The following is a 24931-nucleotide window of genomic DNA, read 5'->3' on the forward strand; positions in this document are numbered from 1 at the left end:
AAAGGTTTGAGAGACAACCAAAAGCTAGGGCAGGGTTGAACAATAAATCCATCTCCTACATGAAACCACTCATTACAGACTACGAAAGGTGGCTATTTTATCCAATGCAACCACACATGGAACATTATCCAGGATAAATCATATGTTAGGTCACAAAATAAGTCTTAATAAATTTAAGAAGACTGAAATCATATAAAGCACCTTTTCCAACCAAAATGGTATGAAGCTAGAAATCAATTACAAGAAGAAAACTGTAAAACTCACAAATATGTGTAGATTAAAAACATGCTACTGAATAACCAATTGGTCAAAGAAGAAATCAAGAGAGAAATTAAAAAAATTACCTTGAGACAAATGGAACTGGAAATACAACATACCAAATTATATGATGCAGCAAAAGCAGTGCCAAGAGGGAGGTTCATAGCAATAAATGCCTACTTTAAGAAACAAGAAAGATATCAAATAAGCAACATAACTTTATACCACAAGGAACTAGAAAAAGAAAAACAAACTAACCTCAAAGTTAGTAGAAGGAAGTACCTAACAAAGATCAGAGCAGAAATAAAAGAAATAGAGACTAAAAATGCAATAGAAAAGTCCGATGAAAATAAGAGCTCAATTTTTGAAAAGATAAACAAAATTGTCAAACCCTTAGCTAGACTAACCAAGAAAAAAGAAAACTTAAATAAATAAAATCAGAAAAGAGGAGATATTACAATTGATATCACAGAAATACAAAAGAACATAAGAGATTACCATGAACAATTATAGGCCAAAGTACTAAACATCCTAGACAAAATGGGAAATTCCCATAGAAACATACAACCTAACAACACTGAATTATAAAGAAATAGAAAATCTGAAGAGACCAATCACTAATAAGGAGATGGAATCAGTAATCAAAAACGCCCCAACAAACAAAAGTGCAGGACATACAATGAAGAAAGGACAGCCTCTTCAATAAATGGTGTTCGGAAAACTAGACAGTCACATGCAAAAGAATGAAACTAGACCATTATCTTACACCGTACACAAAAATTAATTCAAAATGGATTAAAGACTTGGATGTAAGACCTGAAACCATAAAAGTCCTAGAAGAAAACACAGGCAGCATATTCTTTGACATTGGTCTTAGCTATATCTTTCTGGATATGTCTCCTCAGGCAAGAAAAACAAAAGCAAAAATAAACAAACAGGACTATGTCAAACTAAAAAGCTTCTTCACAGAAAAGGAAACCATCAACAAAATTAAAAGACAACCTACCAAATGGGAGAAGATATCTGTAAATCATATATCCGATAATGGGTTAATATCCAAAAAGTATAAAGAACTCATACAACTCAACATCAAAAAAACCCCACCTCAATTAAAATATAAGCAGAGAACCTGAATAGACATTTTCCCATACAGATAGTCAACAGACACATGAAAAGATGCTCAGCATCACTAATTAATAGGTAAATGCAAATCAAAACCACTATGAGATATCACCTCACACCCATCAGAATGGTTATTATCAAAAAGAGAAAAAAATAACAAGTGTTGGAGAGTATGTGGAGAAAACAGAACTGTCATACACTTAGTAGAAAGGTAAATTGGTGCAGTCACTATGAAAAACAATATGGCGATTCCTCAAAAAATTAAGAATAAAACTATATGATCCATCTATTTTATTCCTAGATATTTGTCTGAAGAGTACGAAAATACTAATTCAAAAAGATATAAGCACCCCTATGTTCATGGCAGCATTATTCAGAAAAGGTAGGATATGGAAATAACCTAAGTGCCCATCAATGGATGAATAAATAAAGAAGATGTGATATATATATAAAATGGAATACTACTCAGTCATAAAAAGATGAAATCTTGCCATTTGCAATAACATGGATGTACCTTGAGGGTATTATGCTAAGTGAAATAAGTCAGGTGGAGAAAGACAAATAACATATGATTTCAATCATATGTGGAATACTTTTAAAAATCAAAATAAACAAAACAAAACAAACACATAGATTCAGAGCACAGATTGGTGGCTACCAGAAGAGAAAGAGGATTGGAGGCAGGGCAAAATGGGTAAAGGGGGTCAGCTGCATGGTGACAGATAGAAACTAGACTCTTGGTGGTGAGCACGCTGTTGTGTATTCAGAAGCCGAATCATAGTGTTGTACACATGAAACACACAATGTTATAAACCAATGTTACCTCAATAAAAATAATTATTCTATGTGAAAAAGCCAGACCAAAAAAAGTACATGCCATATGATTCTGTTTATATAAAATTCTAGAAAATACAAGTTAATCATTAGAGCAAAAGCCAATTAGTGACTAACTGGGGATGGGGAAATGCGAGGAAGAGCAGAAGAGAAGGATTACAAAGGGGCAGAGGAAATTTTTTAGGGGTGATGAATATGTTCATTATCTTGATTGTGATGATTTCATAGGATATACATATGTCAAAACCTATCAAATTATACTCTTTAAACATATGCACCATTATGGTTTGAATTGAGTACCCCCAAAATTCATACATTGAAGTCCCAACCCCAAGTAACTCAGAATGCAATCTTATTTGGGAGATAGGGCATTGCAGACGAAATTAGTTAAGATGGAGTAGGTTAGGCCCCTAAAACAATATGATTGGTATCCTTATAAAAAGGGGAAATTTGGATACAGACACATGAGCAGGGAGAATGCCATGTGACGACTGGAGTTCCTTGCCACAAGGAACTAGCAGAAACTAGGAGACAGGCCTACAACAGATCCTTTCCCAGCACTCTCAGAGTAGCATGACCCTACCCTACCAATATCTTATCTTGGACTTCTCGCCTCTATAACTCTGAGATAATACATTTCTGATGTTTAAGCCATTCAGTTGTGGTACTATTTTATAACAGCCCTAGGAAACTAATACATGCAGTTAATTGTATGTCAATCATACCCCCAACAAAGCTGTTTTTAAAAATTCAGTAGATAGAAACGACCTGTGCCTTATCTGGATTCAGGTTGTACCACTCTTTCACTAATCTGTGCCTTATCTGGATTCATGTTGTACCACTCTTTCACTCTTCCTTTTACTATGTTCTTTTGAACATTCTAAACTTTTCTTGCAGCAGGGCTTTGCATTTGCTGTTTGTTCATTATGAAGAGCTCTTTCACCATATCTCCAAATGGCTTCCTCATTATCTCAGCTTAAAAATTATTTCCTCAGAAAAGTCTTCCTTGACAACTAAATCTAGTGTCTTACACTGCCCCCATCACTTTTTACCCCATTATCTTGTACTTTCTTCATAGCATTTATAACTTTCTGATATTGTATTATTTGTTTACACACTTTTCTCTGTTTCTCCCTTTCCAAAGAGAATGTAAACACCATAAATGGAGGGGCTCATCTGTCATCACTATATCCTCAGACTTCAAACCAGCCTACTGTATATACTATATGTTAAATAAATATTTATTGAACACATAAATAAGTGAACATATAGAGCTAATCTCAGAGTGTATAATTCAATACATAGAGAGGTTATTAACTGCTTCAATGTTCTATAAATAGTTACAGTAAAAGCCAGGCTAAAATCCAAGTTTCCTAATATCCTTTTCATGACATTAAAATTTTAACTCACTTTCAAAGGTAAAAAGAGCCATCCACAATCTCCAATTAACTAAGCAGAGGAATGACATTGGAATATGGACATATGGAATATGGATCAGATTTACTAATACTTTCCCCTCCTCAAAGAGTGTACTTTTCTAGCTTGCAACATGCTCTAGTTCCATAAAATTCTAAAATCCTATGCAACAGATATTTTTTTAAACATCAGTTTATTCATCTGAACTCTGAGTTATCTATAAGAATCAAATTGCAATAGTCTGCAATTTGAAACAAAATCTATTTGTTTATTAAACTCCTTTTAACCCTCTTTTCTTAAACAATACAGATAACTGAGAGCAAGAAGAGCTGGACCTAATGGGCGTATTGATAATTTTATTATCTTGAAGCTCCGAAGAGACAATTTTGATTTAATATGTATAAAAAATATGTCAATTTGCTGCTTTCTTTTGGTAACCAGTTAAAGCCCCTAATATGACAGATTTATATGAATTTATGCAAGCTTGTCCCATCCATTTCAAAACATTTTTAAAATTAAGGTCATATATAAATGTTAATAGGAATTGCTAACATTTTCTGTAATAAAATTTATAGTGTTATAAAGTAGGATCAATACCAAGGTTTTTTTCCTATATATCAAAACTTATTTTTCTAACCCTTAGTATAATATCATTCACTCTATTTTTGTTACTTTATATAACCTCTTGGTAATTAGATATTATTTCTCTGGCTAAATAATATGAGCAGTATTAACTGTACTCACAATAACACAGTATTGTTATATGCGAAAATCAATAAAAGATCATTAGCAAATTAATCTGTGGTAGCTAAGGAATAATAAACTAATAATATAGTTAATTTCCTTCACTACACATGTGTAAAAAACAACTGAAGTGAAAGAAGCTAGACACAAAAAATCACGTATTGTATGATTCCACTTATTTGAAATACACAGGAGAATTCATAGAGACAGAAAGCAGACTGGTGGTTACCAGGAGCTGGGGGAGTAGAAAATGGGGAATAACAACTTAGAGGGTAAAGGGTATCCTTTTGGGGTGATGAAATTATTTTGAACCAGATAAAGGCAGTGCTTGCACAACACTGTGAATGTATTAAATGCCACAGAACTGTTCATTTTGAAAGGTTTATTTTTATTATGTGAATTTCACATATTAACTTTAAAAAAGACAACTGACAGCTTAATGCAAAAATATTAACAATACATTATGGTGTTTGTAATACATGTAGAAGTATATTGTATGTCAAGAACAGAATAAAGGACAGGAATGGGGAATGGAAATGTATTTCTGTAAGGTTTTTATTTATTTATTTTTTTTGTGGTACACGGGCCTCCCACTGTTGTGGCCTCTCCGTTGCAGAGCACAGGCTCCAGACGCGCAGGCTCAGCAGCCATGGTTCATGGGCCTAGCCGCTCCGCGGCATGTGGGATCTTCCCGGACTGGGGCACGAACCCGCGTCCCCTGCATTGGCAGGCGAACTCTCAACCACTGTGCCACCAGGGAAGCCCTCTGTAAGGTTTTTATACCATATGTAAAGTGCTATAATATTATTAGAAGGTAAACTATGATAAGTTAAAGATGTATATTGAAAATCCTAGAGCAACCACCAAAAAATAAAATATAGCTAAAAAGGCAATAGTTCAAAAGAATGAGAAGACACAGACTGGGAGAAAATATTTACAAAAGATATATCAGATAAACCATTGTTATCTGAAATAGTCAAAGAATATTAAAACTCAATGATAAGAAAACTAACAACCTGATTTAAAAATGGACTTGAGCAGACATCCCACCAGAGAAGACATATAGATGGCAAATCAGCATATGAAAAGATGTTCCACACTATATGTCACCAGGGAATCGCAAATTAAAAAAAAAGATACCACTACACACCTATTAGAATGGCCAAAATCCAGAACACTGACAATACCAAATGCTGGCAAGAATGTGGAGCAACAGGAGCTCTCATTAATTGCTGGTGTGAATACAAATGATACAGCCACTTTAGAAGATAGATTGGCAGTTTATTACAAAACTACATGACTCTTATTATAAGATCCAACAATCATGCTCATTGGTATTAACCCAAAGGAGTTAAAAGCTTGTGTCCATACAGAAATTTCCACATGGATGTTTATAGAAGCTTAATCCATGATTGCCAAAACTTGGAAGCAACCAAGATGGCCTTCAAGCGGTGAAAGGATAAACAAATCGTGGTACATTCAGACAATGGAAAATTATTCAGCACTTAAAGAGAAATGATCTACCAAGCCATGAAAAGTTATGGAGGAGCCTTAAATGCATATTACTAAGTGAAAGAAGGCAATCTGAAAAGGCTACGTACTGTATGATTCCAACTAAATGACATTCTGGAAAAGGCAAAACTATGGAGACATTAAAAAGAACAGTGGTTACCAGGGGTTGGGGGAGGGAGGGATGAATGGGCAAAGCACAGAGGATTTGTAGGGTAGTGATAATATTCTGTACGATATGATAATGTTGGGTACATGTCATTATACATTTGTCAAAACCCATAGAATGTAGAACACCAAGAGTAAACCCTAATGTAAACTATGAACTTTGGATGGCAATAATGAATTGATAAAGCTTCATCAGTTGTAACAAATGTACCACTCTGATACAGGATGTTAACTGAGGGGGAGATTAAGCATGCGTGGGACCATGTGCATATGGGAAATCTCTGTATTTTCCATTGTTTTTTTTTTTTTTTTTTTTTTTTTTTTTTTGCGGTACGCAGGCCTCTCACTGTTGTGGCCTCTCCCATTGCGGAGCACAGGCTCCGGACACGCAGGCTCAGCGGCCATGGCTCACGGGCCTAGCCGCTCCGTGGCATGTGAGATCTTTGCAGACCAGGGCACGAACCCGTGTCCCCTGCATCGGCAGGCAGACTCTCAACCACTGCGCCACCAGGGAAGCCCTCCATTCAGTTTTACTGTGAACCTAAAACTACTCTAAAAAATAAAGTCTGTTACTTTTTAAAAAGCCAATGATGAAAATAAAATGGAATCATGACAACACTAAAATAATCCAAAAGAAAATACAGGCTTACCTCATTTTACTGTGCTTCACTTAATTGCACTTCACAGTGTATTTTTTACAAATTGAAGGTTTGTGGCAACCCTGTGTCAAGCAAATCTATCAGTACCATTTTTCCAACAGCATTATCTTTAAATTAAAGTGTATACATTATTTTTTAGACATAATGCTATTGCAAACTTAATAGGCTATAGCAGAATGTAAACATAACTTTTATATGCATAGGGAAACCAAAAAATTTGTGTGACTCACTTTGTTTTGATACCTTATTTACTGCAGTGCTCTGCAACTGAACCTTGAATATCTCCAAAGTATGCCTGTAGAAACAGAGAAAACAAGGAACAAAGAACAGATGGAATAGAAAATAAATGGCAAGATGGTAAAATTAAACCCAAGTGCATCAATAATTATATTAAACGTAAATGGTTTAACTAATTCAAAAGATACATGCACCCCAATGTTCATAGCAGCACTATTTACAATAGTCAAGACATGGAAGCAATCCAAGTGCCCATCAACAGACGATTGTGTGTGTGGGTATATATATATACAGTGAATATTATTCAGCTATAATAAAGAAATATTGCCATTTGTAGCAACATGGATGGACCTAGAGAATATTTTATTAGTGAAGTCAGAGAAACACAAAAATGATATCACTTGTGGAATCTAAAAAATAATACAAATGAATCTATATACAAAACAGAAACAGTCTCACAGACAAAGAAAACAAACTTATGGTTATCAAAGAGGAGAGGGGAGGGAGGGAGGGACAAATTACGTGTATGGGATTAACAGATACAAACTACTATATGTAAAATAGATAAGCAATAAGGATTTACTGTATAGCACAGGGGATTATATCCAATAGCTTGCAATTACTTATAATGGAATATAACCTACAAAAAAACTGAATCACTATGCTGTACACCTGTAACAGCATATTATTGTAAGTCAATAATATTCAATTAAAATACTGTAAATCAACCATACTTCAATTAAAGATATATAGTTAAATGGTTAATCATTCAAATTATAAAGCAAAGATGATCAGATTTGATTAAAAAATCAAGACTGACTGTATTCTGTCTACATGTAACCCAGTTTACATACAGAAATACAGACAGATAAAGACAAAAGAGTGGAAAAAGATAAAATATGAAAACATTAATTAGAAGAAAGCTGTAGTGGCTATATGAATATCAAAGTAAACTTCAGAGCAATGAATATTCTATGAATAAAAAGGAACACTTTACAATGATGAAGGGGTGAAGTCATCAAGAACAAAAAAGCAATCCTAAAAGTGTATGCACATAAAAACAAACTTAAAAGTATATGAAACAAACACGGACAGACTTAAAAGGAGAAATCAATAATCTATAATTATAGTTGAAAATTTCAACACCTTTCTCTCAGTAATTGAAATACTACATATTTCAAGAAGCTCAAGAAGAAATAGTAACTTTAAATAGCCATATATTTATCAAATAAATTTATTTCATAATTAAATATATTACTTCAAAGAAAACTTCATTCCCAGATTATTTCACTGGTAAATTTTCTCAAACATTTAAGAAAGATATAATACCAATTTAACACAAAGTCTTTCCAAAAGTTGAGAGAACACTCCTCAGTTAATGTTATAAGGCCAGCATAACCTTGATGGCAAACCAGGCAAAAACACTACAGACTAAGAAAACTAGAGACCAACATCTCTCAAAAAATGTCGAGATGCAAAAATTCTTCACAAGAATTTTAGCAAATCAAGTCCAATAATATATAAAAAGGATAATATGTCATGACCAAATGGGGTTTATCCCATGAATGCAAAGTTGGTTTAACACTGGAAAATCAATTAATGTAATTCACCATGTCAACAGACTAAAAATGAAATACCATATGTTCATCTCAAAATATGCAGAAAAAGCTTGAGAAAAATCAGCATTCATTCATGATAAAAATTTCCAGCAAATTAGTAATACAATGAACTTCTTCAACCTGATAAAAGATATCTAACATCATACTTAAGGTGAAATAATTGGGAAAAAGGCAAGGATGTCCACTCTCACCATTTGTATACAATGTTATATTAGAAATACTAGCCTGTGTAACAAGGCGATAAAAAGGGGAAAAAAGCATAGAGATTGAAGAAGTAAAAATGTGTTTATCTACAGATGACATGATCATCTATACAGAAAATTGTAAGGAATCTACAAAAATATTACTGGAACTAGTAAATGCTACTGGAACTAGTAAGCAGGTTTATCAAGGTTGTAGGAATCAAGTTCATTAGACAAAAATTTCCACCTCCCTAGGCATCATTATCTTCCTTCTGCCACAAGGTTCCTGGAGTGTCAGACTATGTTACACTCATGCCCTCTTTCTGGGTCCTGGGCACCACAGATGGCTACTGCTAGGTGGCCATCCTTGGGTTCATCTACTTGTTTGGTCTGCCAGCTAGGCTGCCTTGACTTCCATGTACCAAATACCATTCCCTGAGTCCTACAAAGCAAATGCAGACCTTAGCGAGGCAAAGAACACTCAATCAGTAGAGCTGGCACCAAAATACCAATGCTCCATGCCAACATGGTCTTTCATAGACTGTGACCACCTATTACTGACCAGAGCTGCCTTGGGTGGCCCTCACGTGTCCATTTGTAGGAACTGCAGCCTCCAAGTTAACTTCTGTTTTCAAAGGACCTGGGATAGGCAGGTGCATAATAATAATGGCTATTGCAGGCATCAGCCTGGCAATATGGGTTCTCTTGACATTTCAGCTACTCCCAGGACAGGAAGGAGGCTTCTGAGGATGGAGAGAGTCCATGGGGCCAGTTTAGAGCTAGGGAACATCTAGAGTACAAGTCCTCCTTTTTCCTTGTCCCTGTTGAATTCACCTTCATGTAGTGAGTCAAATTCATTAAAACCCACTGAACGCCCACCTATCAAGGGCATTCATAACATTGATTTTATTAATAAAAATGAGAGATAATTATTAGCACTTGCTTTGTGCTAGATACACTTCAAAATGTCTGTTAACTCATTTTTTTCTATTTATAATTATCACCATTTTACACAACAGAAAACTGAGCCACAGAGAGGTTATTCAGAACCTGAATGGCAGAGCAAGGACTCCAAACTTAGTCAGCCAAACAAACGCCATACTTTTAATACACACATCATATCACCTGTGGTAGGTAGGCCTGAAGAATTAGTTTTGACTTAATTAAACATGATAATCTAAAAAACTATATTTGCGATTTAGCTAATAAACAGATTGTACAAAAATCTCAGATACTATTAAAAGAGCTAGAAAACTTTTTTTTTCACATCTTTATTGGAGTATAATTGCTTTAAAATGTCATGTTAGTTTCTGCTGTACAACAAAGTGAATCAACTATATGTATACATATATCCCCATATTCCCTCCCTCGTGAGCCTCCTTCCTACACCTCCTATCCCACCCCTCTAGGTCATCACAAAACATCAAGTTGATCTCCCTGTGCTATGCAGCTGCTTCCCACTAGCCATCCATTTTACATTTGGTAGTGTATATATGTCAATGTTACTCTCTCACTTCATCCCAGCTTCCCCTTCCCCCATTGTGTCCCCAAGTCCGTTTTCTACGTCTGCATCTTTATTCCTGCCCTGCCACTAGGTTCATCAGTACCTTTCTTTAGATTCCATATATATGCATTAGCATACGGTATTTGTTTTTCTCTTTCTGACTTACTTCACTCTGTATGACAGACTCTAGGTCCATCCACCTCACTAAAAATAACTCAATTTCATTCCATTTTATGGCTGAGTAATATTCCATTGTATATATGTGCATATCTTCTTTATCCATTCATGTGTTGATGGACATTTAGGTTGCTTCCATGTCCTGGCTATTGTAAATAGTGCTGCAGTGCACATTGGGATGCATGTATCTTTTGGAATTATGGTTTTCTCCGGGTATATGCCCAGGAGTGGGATTGCTGGGTCATATGGTAGTTCTATTTTTAGTTTTTTAAGGAACCTCCATACTGCTTTCCATAGTGGCTGTATCAATTTACATTCCCACCAGCAGTACAGGAGGGTTCCCCTTTCTCCACACCCTCTCCAGCATTTATTGTTTCTAGATTTTTTGATAACGGCCATTCTGACTGGTGTGAGGTGATACCTCATGGTAGATTTGATTTGCATTTCTCTAGTGATTAGTGATGTTGAGCATCTTTTCATGTGTTTGTTGGCAATCTGTATGTCTTCTTTGGAGAAATGTCTATTTAGGTCTGCCCATTTTTGGATTGAGTTGTTTGTTGTTTTGATATTGAGCTGCAAGAGCTGCTTGTATATTTGGAGATTAATCCTTTCTCAGTTGCTTCATTTGCAACTATTTTCTCCCATTCTGAGGGTTGTCTTTTTGTCTTGTTTATGGTTTCCTTTGCTGTGCAGAAGCTTTGAAGTTTCATTAGGTCGCATTTGTTTATTCTTGTTTTTATTTCCATTACTCTAGGAGGTGGGTAAAAAAGGATCTTGCTGTGATTTATGTCAAAGAGTGTTCTGCCTATGTTTTCCTCTAAGAGTTTTATAGTGTCCGGCCTTACATTTAGGTCTTTAATCCATTTTGAGTTTATTTTTGTGTATGATGTTAGGAGGTGTTATAATTTCATTCTTTTACATGTAGCTGTCCAGTTTCCCCAGCACCACTTGAGGAGGCTGTCTTTTTTCCATTGTATATTCTTGCCTCTTTTGTCAAAGAAAAAGTGACCATATGTGCATGGGTTTATCTCCGGGCTTTCTATCCTGTTCCATTGATCTATATTTCTGTTTTTGTATCAGTACCATACTGTCTTGATTACTATATCTTTGTAGTATAGTCTGAAGTCAGGGAGCCTGATTCCTCCATCTCCATTTCTCTTTCTCAAGATTGCTTTGGCTATTCAAGGTCTTTTGTGTTTCCATACAAATTATAAAATTTCTTGTTCTAGTTCTGTGAAAAATGCCATTGGTAATTTGATAAGGATTTCATTGAATCTGTAAATTGCTTCGGGTAATATAGTCATTTTCACAATGTTGATTCGTCCAATCCAAGAACAGAGTATATCTCTCCATCTGTTTGTATTGTCTTTGATTTCTTTCATCAGTGTCCTACAGTTTTCTACAGGTCTTTTGCCTCCTTAGGTAGGTTTATGCCTAGGTATTTTATTCTTTTTGTTGCAATGGTAAATGGGAGTGTTTCCTTAATTTCTCTTTCTGATTTTTCATTGTTAGTGTATAGGAATGCAAGAGATTTCTGTTCATTAATTTTGTATCCTGCTGCTTTGCTGAATTCATTGCTTAGCTCTATTAGTTTTCTGGTGGCATCTTTAGGATTTTCTATGTATAGTATCATGTCATCTGCAAACAGTGACAGTTTTACTTTTTCTTTTCCAATTTGGATCCCTTTTATTTCTTTTTCTTCTCTGATTGCAGTGGCTAAAACTTCCAAAAGTATGTTGAATAAGAGTGGTGAGAGTCTTCTTCCTGATCTTACAGGAAATGCTTTCAGTTAGTCACCATTGAGAATGATGTTGGCTGCAGGTTTGTCATATATGGCTTTTATTATGTTGAGGTAGGTTCCCTCTATACCCACTTTCTGGAGAGTTTTTATCATAAATGGGTGTTAAAATTTGTCAAAAGCTTTTTCTGCCTCTATTGAGATTATCATATGGTTTTTATCCTTCAATTTGTTAATATGTGAGCTAGAAAACTTTTAATGTAATAGTTGTTAACTTAGTGTACGTTGAGAGAGGATTTGGCACTATGAACAATATTGTTGACAAAAAGGAATTTTCTACCTATTGAGACTAGGTCATCCAATGACTGTCAATTTACTGGGAAAATCATTTTAAAAAATGGATGCATTTTCCTTTGACAAATCATAGTTCAGACATGGGCTTCTTTTAACTACAGACATCCTCATCAAGCAAATAACACAGCAATTATTTTTAAATTAAAAATAATTTGGAAATTATTAGAATAATTAGAGGATCTGCACTACAGGCTTATCACTTTGGGTTTTTTAAGGTTTTGTTTGTTTGTTTGTTTGCTTCTTGGCCGCACTGTGCAGCATGTGGGATCTTATTAGTTCCCCGACCATGGATTGAACCTGTGCCCCCTGCAGTGGAAGCATGGAGTCTTAAACCACTGGATCACCAGGGAAGTCTGGGAATGTCTATTAAAATTTTAAATATACATCTCCATAGGCCCATGAATTCCAAGTTAATAATTTATTCTATAGAAATAAAAGCACTAACATTAGCATTGTTCATAGTGCATAAAACTGGAAACAAAGAGAAATCCCATTACATCAGTTAAGATAGAGCAGATTATGCCAACAATAACAAACAACCCCAAACTCACAGGGGCTTAACACCACAAAGTCTTATTACTTATTCACACTACATGACCATGATGTGCTTAATCAGAGAACTTTATTCCATGTAATTTTCACTCACAGCCCTAGGATGACAGAGGTTTCATCATTTGTAACATCACAAATTGCTGCAGCAGGAGGAAGAGTGTAACAGAGGGTCTCATGTTATTAACCAAATACTCTGGCATGGAAGTAATTAACGTACATCACTTCTATCTAAAATCGATTGGCCAGAACTTATCATATAGCCTTACCGAAGTGAGAGGGGAAGTATAATTTTCTCATGTGTCTGGAAGGAGAGAAGAACTGGATACAGCTGATCATAAAAGTCTCTACCATACTCTAGTAGATAAATAGCTGAATTATGGTACATTCATAAAATGTCACACAGCAATTTAAAAGAATGAATTGGAAGTATACCATGTTTTAGAGAGATCTCCATGAGAGAATGAACGAGTAAAGCAAGACTCCAAAAAGTATATATTATCTCATTTTTGTAAACTAACCATGATCGGAGAACCCTGTATGTATCACGCATATGTAAAAATATAAGTAAATACATTATATCTATATCTATCTGTCATGGAGAAAAATAGGGTTCTTGCCAAGGGTTACTACCTAGGAGAGGAGGATTTGGTGGAGGGGGACCCTGATATATGTAGACAGGGGAAGAGAGAGGGTGAAAAAGAAAGCAAAAGGAAAAAATTAGGGCACTAAGAATTTGTATGATTATATTTATGCATTGATGTAAGTTATGTATATGAATATAGAAACTAAGTCATTTTTAATCTTTTCCTTATAATTTTGATTGCTTTTATAGGCCTCAAAACACTGATCTGTTGAAATTAAATGAACTTTTCACTTGCCCCCAGCTCTAAACTCTATGATTTCATAATTTAAATAAGTCTTATCTGTCTCTATTTGTCATTTCCTATTTCTAACCCACAGTTGACCTGCTACTGATTAAAGTTCTTGATGTACTACTACAGCCTGTGGACTATTAATTATACTGAGTTATACTGAATTCAGGTTGCCTGAAATTATGAATAATTTATTTCTAACCTTTATATCAACCGAAGCAACTTGCTCTTTGACGTCATTAATTTACATTTACATGAAGCAGGAGACATTTTATTACTGCTAAAGTGATAAAGTTATGGATATTTTTCTTAGGACAGGTATTAGGTCTAATCTAAAAGTCTATAACTTAAACTATCAGTCTAAGAAATTTTCCCGTCTCTCATCTGGACTATTTTAATATCTTCAATAACCTCACCTGTTCTGATTTACATCTAATGATCTTTCTAAAACAAAAGTCTTTTTCAAGTGAAAGGATGGATGATAAAGTTGGGAAACCATATACTTTATATCCTTTTGTAAAGTTTTAATTTTAAAATACCATATTTTAAGTAATAAAGTCTTATTTTCCTTGCTTAAACTCTATTCCATTTTCCATACCAAAAAAGTACAAGCTTTGCAACATAATATACAACATTCTATATGAAGAGACCATGGTCTGGTTCTACTAATTATTCTTCATTTCAACCTTTATTTTGCTATTTCTTCTGCTTTGATTTCCTCTTATCCTTCTTATACACCTGTAGAATTCCTATTTATGTTCAAAATCCATCTCTTCCTGAAGGCCTTCTCTGAAGTCGACATGAAATTATCATTTATGTCTCTGTATATTTCATACTTGTATACTGTTGAATTACTTATAAGTGACTCATTTGTTTACACATTTATATTTGCTACTAGACTGCAAGTCATTGAGAGTATCATTTATCATATTGATACCCCCAAATCCAACTATTTATTCTATACTTTCAGGTATTGCCACTCAGAATGATACGATACAGAATATTCCTTTCTTGAATCACTTTGTTCTCTAGGCTTCCATGATCCTTTACACTTCACTTGTCTCCCTTATTAGTGTTTACAGCAACCCCTCTATTGCTTGACAATGTTTCAGTATCCCAAGCCTCAATACTAACTCCTTTCCCTTCTGTAACTACACACTCACTACCTGTAAAGAGAGTGCATTCAATCCTGTGCTTTAAACGGCATGTTTATGCCAATGATTAGTAAATACTGACCCTTCTGGAAAGCTCCAGATTCATTTGTCCAATGACCTTCTCAACATCTCCACTTAGATATCTAAGCTATCTCAAATATTACATAGCCCAAAACAGAACTTGAAAACCCAACCTTACACATTTTCTTTCTTTCACCTCATCCTTACCTCCAGCCAATCTGTCAGTAGTCAGCACATCTGTTTGGTTCCACTATCAAAATATATCCAAAATATAACCCCTGAGCCCCACACCCTTGCTCAGTCTAGTGTGGCTAACATATGCTCTTTTTACAGCCCAAATTTGGCTGAGGCTCCCTCAGCCCATGCTTCTGCTGAAGCGTATGTCCTGTAGACACACTGAAGTACTCATTTTTGCTTCAGACAAAGCTTACAAATCATTCAGTTAAGATCCAGAACCTGCAACCTATTTCTAAAAAACAGTAATTCATGTAAAAGCAAAGCTACCATAGGCTATAATGACTCACCAAGTGAAAATTCCTATGGGGCTATGATCCAGAACAGGACCACCAAAGCCACATCAGAGTTTCAATATTAGTATGTTATTTAGCTCCCCCAAATTCCACTCTATTTTTTAAACCTTTTTTAAAAAATTAGTTTATTTTATTTATTTTTGGCTCTGTTGGGTCTTTGTTGCTGTGCGCAGACTTTCTCTATTTGCGGCGAGCGGGGGCTACTCTTTGCGGTGCACAGGCTTCTCGTTGCGGTGGCTTCTCTTGTTGCAGAGCACGGGCTCTAGGCACGCAGGCTTTAGTAGTTATGGCTCGCGGGCTCTAGAGCACAGGCTCAGGAGTTGTGGCACACGGGCTTTGTTGCTCCGCGGCATGTGGGATCTTCCCGGACCAGGGCTCGAACCCGTGTCCCCTGCATTGGCAGGTGGATTCTTAACCACTGCGCCGCCAGAGAAGCCCCAAATTCTAATCTATTTTTTTCTCAAAGTATCCAGCCTATTTAATCAAATTACTGGGATTTGATAACGCTCTACTGAATTTATCCCCTCATTAGAGGGGCTTTCATCTGCAGGGCAAAGCCTGCTCTATAAAACATACAGCATGGAGCAGATCACATGCCTCCTGCAAGAAGCTTCAAGATGAAAAGAGTAGAGAAGGCTGGGTCCCCTATGCCCAATTTTCCTAAACTCATGGATCATACTGTCACTCCTTCAAAGAGTGACTAAAGGGCAGGAAATATTTCCTAACAACCTAAAACTGGGTTATGACAAAAAGCTTCTTCTTATAATAATATCTAAACTGCACTCAGTTTAAATTAATATGCTTAAAAAAGGTATTAATCATTATGTAATTAGCCTATACAATTTTCATAATAATTAAATTATAAATTTTCCAATTGTTCATTAATGCTAGTTAAAATTATTTTTATGATATTTTTTGTGAGGTTTTTTTTTTTTTTTTTTTTTTTGATGAGGTTACCACAAATGAGTGCACTGATCCCTAAACTTAGAATGATAAATTATTTTTCTTACTCTGGTGTTTTTCAGGAGTTGCCTCAAAGTAAAAACAATAGCATTAGTCTTAAGTTTTATTCTGGATTTGGTTGTCAAAACTGACTCTCCAAATCTCAAAACAGAAGACACAAATATAGGCTACTATAACAATATAGGAAATTTTAGGAAATTTTATGGAAATTTTATGTTTTTCTAATTTCCAATATTTGATCTTATTTTTATTTTTTAAATTAATTTTTATTGGAGTATAGTTGCTTTACAATGTTGTATTAATTTCTGATCTTATTTTTAAATCATGTATTAAACATTTTGATTCTGAAGTCTTACTATAAGAATCATCAGTATGGTATATGTAACTTTTTCTTAAATATATATTAAATTTTTATTTAATCAATTCAACAAATACTGAGTACCTACAATGGGTCAGGCATTGTTCTAAGTACTCAGGATGCATCAATAAACAAAGCAGACAAAAATCCCTGTCTTTGTGAAGTTTACATTCTAGTGAGTGAAGACAATGAATAATAAACATACTAAGTGAGGTATATAGTGTGTTAGAAGATTATATGTGCCATGGGGAGAAAAAGAGTAGTGTAAGGGGAATCAGAAGTACTGGAGAGAGGGGAAAGTTTCCGAGAAAGAAGCATGCCCAGCATGCTCAAAAACAGCAAGAAGCAATCTGTCAAAACTTAAGAGCCTAACTCATCTTTTTAAATTAAAAGCAAGGAAGAACAATATTTGAAAATTTAAAGAGTGCAAACTAATTGTGACAGACTGGCTAGTTGTTGACCTGACCCCCTTCCCTGATCTCCTGAGACATAACTAGAAATGGATCACAGTCTGTCTTGAAATTAGGTGTGGCCATGTGATTTGGTTCCAGAAAGTAGAATGTGGGTGGAAGTGATGTACATCTATTTCAGACCTGGGTCATTAAAAACTTCCCACATGGATCCTCCATGGTATTTCCCCTTTTGCAACAACCTTGGAAGCAAGTTGTTGAAGATGGCAGACCTAGAAGCTGGAAGGAGCCAGCGTTCCTAAATCACCACCTGGAGAAATGCTGCTTACTAAATAGTAGCATTTAAGTGAGAAGTTGATGATTAGCCAGAGAAGCTAGTGTTAACTAATATACAAGTCTTGTTTTATTTTAAAATGTTTGAAAATATATAGTAGCTTCAAATGTGAAATATCATGTCATCAAGACTAATAATCCTCCAAAGAAAATACTTGCTCAGGAGACTAATTATAAAGTTCCAATTAAAGTTTCTAGATCAAAAGCTAGAAATCCTAAGACTATATCCAGTTTTCAGAGTATAGTTACAGGCACACAAATTGAAGGAGGAACATAATTTCCATAATGTTATATAGCATTTCCATTTTTTCCTGGGTAGTCTTTCCTACAAACACATTTCCCCACCATAAGGAAATTAAAATTCTACTATACCAAAATTGTTATAGACAACTATAAGACTATTTTTATCCATTTGCCAATTGTTTTTATAAAGTTCATTCACTCCCTTACTTTATTAGATGAGTCTTTCATACCTACTCTTCTCTTCACAACTTGCAACACTTTCCCCTCCACCTTCATTCTCAGTGGATGATCTTAATTCTCACTTCACTTAAGAAAATTGAAGCTATGAAACCAGAAGTTCTACAAACTCCCATCCACCATCGTGTTGTGATATATATGTTTCCTTTTCCCTTGTTACTATGGTAGAATTGTCTATTCTCCTAGTTAAGGCCCAGCACTTTAATATTCCACCAGATTCCATTCCTCTTGCCTATTATAGGACATTCTACTTAAAAAAAAAAATCTTCTTTCTCTTCGGCATCATCATTTCCCATCATCCTGAATCTTTCCTTAATTATTTAAACTTGCTATTAATTCTTACATCTTTTAAAAAAGAATCTTCTCTTGACCCACTTCCATTTCAAGTAGCTATTTCATTTATCTTCTTCCCTTTTAAGGTATAACTTCTTAGTTTTCTTACTCTTAATGAAGATAGCTGTCTCCACTTTTTTCCTTCCATTCTTTCCTTAACCACCCCCTCCAATTGAACTCCACTTCACTGAAACTGCCATTGTTAAGATCACCAAAGTCCTCCCCATTAATAACACATTAATCAATTTTATCTCTGAGCAGTATTTAACACAATTTATCACTCCCTTCTTCTTTGAAATGCCTTCTTGCTAGACTTCAGTATTACCCTTGCTAAATCTTTTATGGTTCCTTCTCATCTCTGATCTCTTCTCTTTTCTAGGTACAGTCACTCTCATAATTGTACATGTTCTCAACCACTCTGATAGCTTTAAATATGCTGTTGACTCCCAAATTTATATCACTCTCCTGGATCTGTCTCTAAGCCTACTTACCATCTCTGGATGTCTAATATACATTTTAGACCAAATATGTCCAAAATTACATTGCTCAGGCCAAAAATATTGACATTATCCTTGGCCTTTTCTTTTTTTTTTTTTTATCACATCCCACATCTAATCTTAAAAATAGATCCAGAAGTTGACCTCTTTACTCCTCTACTGCTCTCAGCTTTGTTCACACCACTACCATCTCTCATATGTATTATTAAAATAACCTGTTTTCCTGTTTTAACCTTTTGTCCTCTTTTCAAAATCTGTTCTCAATATAGCAGTCAGAAAGATCCTTATTTTAAAACATGAGTCAGATCACAGTTTTCTTTGCTCAGAAATATCTGCTAATTTCACATCTTATTCAGAGTAAAAGTCAAAGTTCTTACAGTAGCCTATAAGCATTACATAATCTGCCCACCCAAACTCCCTATCCTGTTAAATACCAGGCCTTTTCTCCTTATACTCTTCTTTTGTTCATTATCCTCTACCCACACTGGCCTCCTTGCTGTTTCCCAGATACACTAAGCACACCTCCACCTCTGGGCCTTTATACTTTTTGTTCCTTTTATCAGGAATGTTCTCCTCAAGATAGCCACAGGCTTACTAGTTATTCATCAGATCTTCAAATGTCATTGCACTGAGGGCCACTCTACATAAAATTTCAACCCTCTTCAATACTCCCTAATACTCTTACCTGTTTTATTTCTCCTTAGCAATTATCATTAACTAATATACTATGTGTTTTGCTTATATAGTTTATTTATTGTCTATTTTCCCCATTAAAATGTAAGCTCTAGAAGAAGAGAGGGCTTATTTTTGTTTCATTCATTCTTATATCCCCAGTATCTAGAACTGTGCTTAATTCTTAGCAGATATTCAATAAATATTTGCCGAATGAATGTTGAATAAATGAAGTATTTTAGGTAGTCATACTGGTGGAGGCTTTTTTCCCACAACTTAAAGCCATTTGTCAATTTTATAAATAGATAAATCAAAGCTGCTTCAGAACCGTGAAACTTAAATGCCCTCAAGATTTTAAAAATAAATAATATTAGCAAAATTATAATAATTAGCTGTTCAGATGACCTCACAGAATCAATGAGAAGTATTTGCATCTAAAATACTTTAATAGTAAAGAATAAATAGTAAATCTCAGTGTTCCTAGTGTTCAACGGACAACTTTACAGGTGTGAAAACTTAGCCAAAACAGCTTTCACGAATACAAGAAAAGGTAAAACCAAAATATAATCATCTAATTATCTGAATAGAATTACAAGTTTTTAAGTAACATGTGGTTATCTCCCATTTAGGCCAAAATATTAAAATATAAAGAAACAAATTATTTATGAAAATATCAAAAAAGTCTCAATTTCAGAAAATGTTTGGCTCTGTAGAAAATAAGAATAAAAAAATTAACTATAAATTTGCTGTTATTTAGGCTCCTTAATCACACTGATTTTCTGAAATTAAACAAATAGCTTTCCTGCTTCCTTTAGTTTTTGTTTCCTATCCATTTTAGCAATTATAGCCCAAGGGTCCTCCTGCATTTTCCTCATAGCTCCAAGATTCCGCGTACATCCAGTGGTTGTTAGAGATGAAGGAGTCTGAATAGGAAATAAATAAAATCATAATATGTTTAACTAAAAAAAAAAAAAAAAGAATTAAATCCAGCTTTTGAAATTTGCTTTCTGAAATAAAATTTTAAAACTACCTTTTTTGGTGTTCTGACACAAAATTGAGAAATTGGTGGATTCTTCTTCTTGTATAGTTTTTTCAATGTCTCTTCCTCTGAAACCATGCTCTTAAAGAGAAATATAAAAATATAATTTGGAGGCTGTCACCATTAATATTATATTATTAAATTTTTGTCTACATCCCACATATGAGAAGGAGATGGAGGAGTACAAGGAGGGAGAATAAAAGAGGAGAGAGGGGAAAGGAAAAAAATAAAAAAGACTGAAGAAAGAAGACAATGACAAAATAAATCTTCAATCTGTCAAACAAGGACCTAGATTTTGATTCTATTAACTATATACCTAAAAGGTTATGTGGAATACAAGATGTGTATGAATAGTGTTTTTCTACTGATTTCTATTTCTGTTTCAGAGTCTTCATACTATGACTTTCCCCACCCCTTCTCCCAACCTACTTATTTAAATACACTTAGGCCTTATAATAAGCATTCATAATCCTATAAAAATTATAAATGTTGTCAATTATCAATTTATGAATATTTTCCCAAATAATAATAGCTAACACTTATTCAGTATTTCTTTATGTCAGGCACTACTTTAAGCACTTTGCATATTTTAATTAGTTTTAATCCTCACAACATTTTTATGACACACAAATACTATTATTATCCCCATTTTAAAGGTGAAGAACTGAGACACACAAATATTAAGTAACTTGCCCAAGACTATACAGCTAGTAAGAGGTGGAGCCAGGATTCAAATCCAGGTAGGCTGGCTCCAGAATCCATTTCCTTAATGAATATGCTACATAAATTTAGTCAGGTAAGCAATCAGTTCACATTATCTTTTCCTGCTCATTAAAGTCACACTTAACACAAATTTCAGAAGCTTCATGGATGAAAATATTCAGCCATTTTCATGAATTCTAAGATTTCAGCAGAATTCACTTAGTCACAAAGAGCTGACCTTTCAGATACACTCAAATCAGTATGCACCAACTGACCAACTTAGAAAAGATAAATTATCTTAAAAATCATATCGTAAACTATCATTAAAATTTTGCTTACTGTATGGTAACTGTATGTTCACTAATGGCTGCCTATATAAAAAGAATAAATTAACCTAATTTAAAACAACAAAAACTTGTCTGTCCTTATAACTCTGTTGCATTCATCTTTTATGTGCTTATTGGGCACTTGTATATCTCCTTTGGAGAAATGTCTGGTCAAGTCCTTTGCCCATTTTTCAACTGGCTTGTTTTTTGTCATTGAGTTACGGGAGTTCCTTATGTATTCTGGATATTAATCTCTTGTCAGATATATGATTTGCAAATATTTTCTCCCAATCTTTAACCTTTTCACTTTCTTAATAGAGTCCTTTGATGCATTTAAGTCCTTAATTTTGATGAAGTCCAATTTACCTATTTTTTTCTCTTTTTTGCCTGTGCTTTGGTGTCATGATATCCATGAAGTCCTTGCCATTCAATGTCATGAAGATTTTCCCAATGTTCTTCTAAGAGTTTCATAGTTTTAGTCCTTACGATTAGGTCTTTGATTCATTCTGAGTCAGTTTTTGTATATGGTGTAAGGTAAGAGTCCAACTTCATTTTCTTGCATGTGGACATCCAGTTTTCCTAGTACCATTTGTTGAAAAAACTGTCCTTTCCCCACTGAATGATCCTGGCACTCTTGTCAAAACTCAACTGATTATATATGTGAAGATTTATTTCTGGGCTCTGTTTTTTATTACATCGGTGTATATATTTGTCTTTATGCCGGTACTATACTATTTCAATTACTAGCTTTGTAATAAGTTTCAAAGTCAAGAACTGTGAGTCCTCCAATGTTGTCTTTCTTTTTCAAGATTGCTTTAGCTATCTGGGGCCCCTTGCAAATCTGTATAAATGTATCGAATTTTCCATTTCTGCCAAAAAAGCTGTTGGAAATTTAATAGGGAACATGTTAAATATGTACACTGCTTTTGGTAGTATTGACATCTTAACAATGTTATGTCTTCCTATCCATGAACACAGAATTATTTTTCTTTATTTTTAAGTCTTTCAGCAATGTTTTGTAATTTTCAGTGTATGAGTATTTTACTTTCTTGGCTAGATTTGTTCTTAAGTATTTAATTCTTTTTAATGGTATAGTAAATAAAATTGTTTTCTTAATTTCCTTTTTGGATTATTCATTGTTGGTGTATAGAAACATAACTGATTTTCATATGTTGATCTTATACCTTTCAACATTGCTGAATTTATCTATTAGGTCTAGAAGCTTTCTTGTTTAGGCTTTGTGATTTTCCATGTATAGATATGATCATGTCACCTGCAAATTAGAGGCAGTTTTACCTCTTTTTTACATTTGCATGCCTTTTGTTTTTTGTATTTGTCTAATAGTTAAAAGCCATGGCTAGAACTTCCAGTACAATGCTGACTAACATTGGTGAAAGTGGGCATCCTAGTCTTATTCTTAATCTTAGGGGGAAAGCTTTCAGTCTTTCACCATTGAGTATGATGTTAGCTTTGGTTTTCATTCATACCCTTTATCATGTTGAGGAATTTTCCCTCTGTCCTAGCTTTATGAATTTTTATAATGTCAATTGAGACGATCATTTGCAATATTTTTTCCTTTGTTCTATTAATGTGGTGTATTATATTGATTTTCTTATATTGAACCACTCTGGCATTTCTTGGATAAGTCTCATTGGTCATGGTAAATGATCCATTTACTATGCTGCTGGATTTGATTTGCTAATATTTTGTTGAGGATTTTTGCATCTACGTTCAGAAAGAATAATGGTCTACAATTTTCCTTTCTTGTGATGTCTTCATCTGGCTTTGGTATCAAGGTAATGCTGGCCTTATTGAATGAGTTACAAAGTGTTCTCCCTTCAATTTTCTGGAAGACTTTGAGAAGGATTGGTGTTAAGTCTTTAAATATTTGGTAGAATCCATCGATAAAGCTATCTGGTCGAGGACTTTTCTTTTTTGGGAGTTTTGGATTACTAGCTCAGCTCTGATAAGGTTTTCTGTTTCTTCTTGAGCAGATTTAAGTAATTTGTGTATTTCAAGAAGTTTTTCTATTTGTATATTTCTTCTAGGTTATCTAATTTGTTGGCATATAATTATTCACAGTATTATCTATCTCTAAAATGTTGGTAATAACATCTCCAATTATATTTCTGACTTTAGGTATTTGCTTTTGTCAGTCTAGCTAAAGGTTTGTCAATTTAATTGATCTTTTCAAAGAAACAAATTTTGGCTTCATTGATTTTCTGCTGTTTCCTTTTCTCTAATTTGTTTATCTCCACTCTAACCTTATTATTTCCTTCCTCTGTCAGCTTTGGGTTTAGTTTGATCTTCTTTTTCTAGTTCCTTAAGGTATAAAGTTAGTTTATTGATTTCTTTCTTTTTCAATGTAGAAATTTACAGCTATTACATTTCCCTTAGAGCACTGTTTTTTCTGTCTTACGTAAGTTTTGGTGTATTGTGTTTTTCATTTTCATACATCTCTAAGTCAAATTTCCCTTGTGATTTCTTCTCTGATCCATTGGTTGGTTAGAAGTGTGTTAATTTCCACAAGTTTGTGAATTTTCTAATTTTCCTTCTCTTATTGATTTCTAACTTCATCTCTTTGCATTAGCTTTACTTCATATATTTTAAGGGTTTGTTATTAGATGTGTAAATGATTAAAACTCTCATAACTTCCCACTGTATTGAATCTTTTATTAATATATAATGTCCTTATTTGTTTCTTGTACTTTTTGATTTAAAGTCTATTTTGTCAGATATTAGTATAGCCATCCCACCTCCTTTTTGGTTACTATTTGCACATCTTTTTCCATCCTTTCACATTTAACCAATTTAAAGCTAACATGAGTCTCTTTTTGTTTACTAGAGTGTATAATCTGTTTACATTTAAGTAACTACTGATAAGGAGAGACTAACTTTTGCCTTTTTTGATATTCATTTTCTATATGCTTTATAGGTGTTTTGTTTGTTTGTTTTTGGTCACTCATTTCCTCCATTACTCTCTTCTTTTGTGTTTAGGTGACTTTTTTGGTAGTAAAATGTTTTGATTCCCTTCCCATTTTCTTTTGTGTGTATTCTATAGATCATTTTTGTGTTTACCATGGGGATTACATTTAATGACCAAACATTATAGTAACCTAATTTGAATTTATACCAACTTCACTTCAATAGCCTACACAAACTGCTCTT

The 24931-nt window shown here is 34.2% G+C and overlaps 1 protein-coding gene across 1 annotated transcript in view; it reads right to left on the reverse strand.

Annotated features, from left to right (window-relative positions):
• Positions 1–20133: 20133 nt before the first annotated feature.
• Positions 20134–24931, reverse strand: part of SYCP1 (synaptonemal complex protein 1) — a 159162-nt gene continuing 154364 nt past the window's right edge. The window contains exons 26-27 of the mRNA XM_019919177.3: positions 20727–20816; positions 20134–20619 (exon numbers count right to left, since the gene is read on the reverse strand). Coding sequence (XP_019774736.3) covers positions 20482–20619; positions 20727–20816 — 228 coding nt within the window. The 3' untranslated portion in view covers positions 20134–20481. The remainder of the gene's footprint in view (positions 20620–20726; positions 20817–24931) is intronic.

This window comes from Tursiops truncatus, chromosome 1 (assembly GCF_011762595.2).
Source record: "Tursiops truncatus isolate mTurTru1 chromosome 1, mTurTru1.mat.Y, whole genome shotgun sequence".
In the NCBI taxonomy this organism is placed as follows: Eukaryota; Metazoa; Chordata; class Mammalia; order Artiodactyla; family Delphinidae; genus Tursiops; species Tursiops truncatus.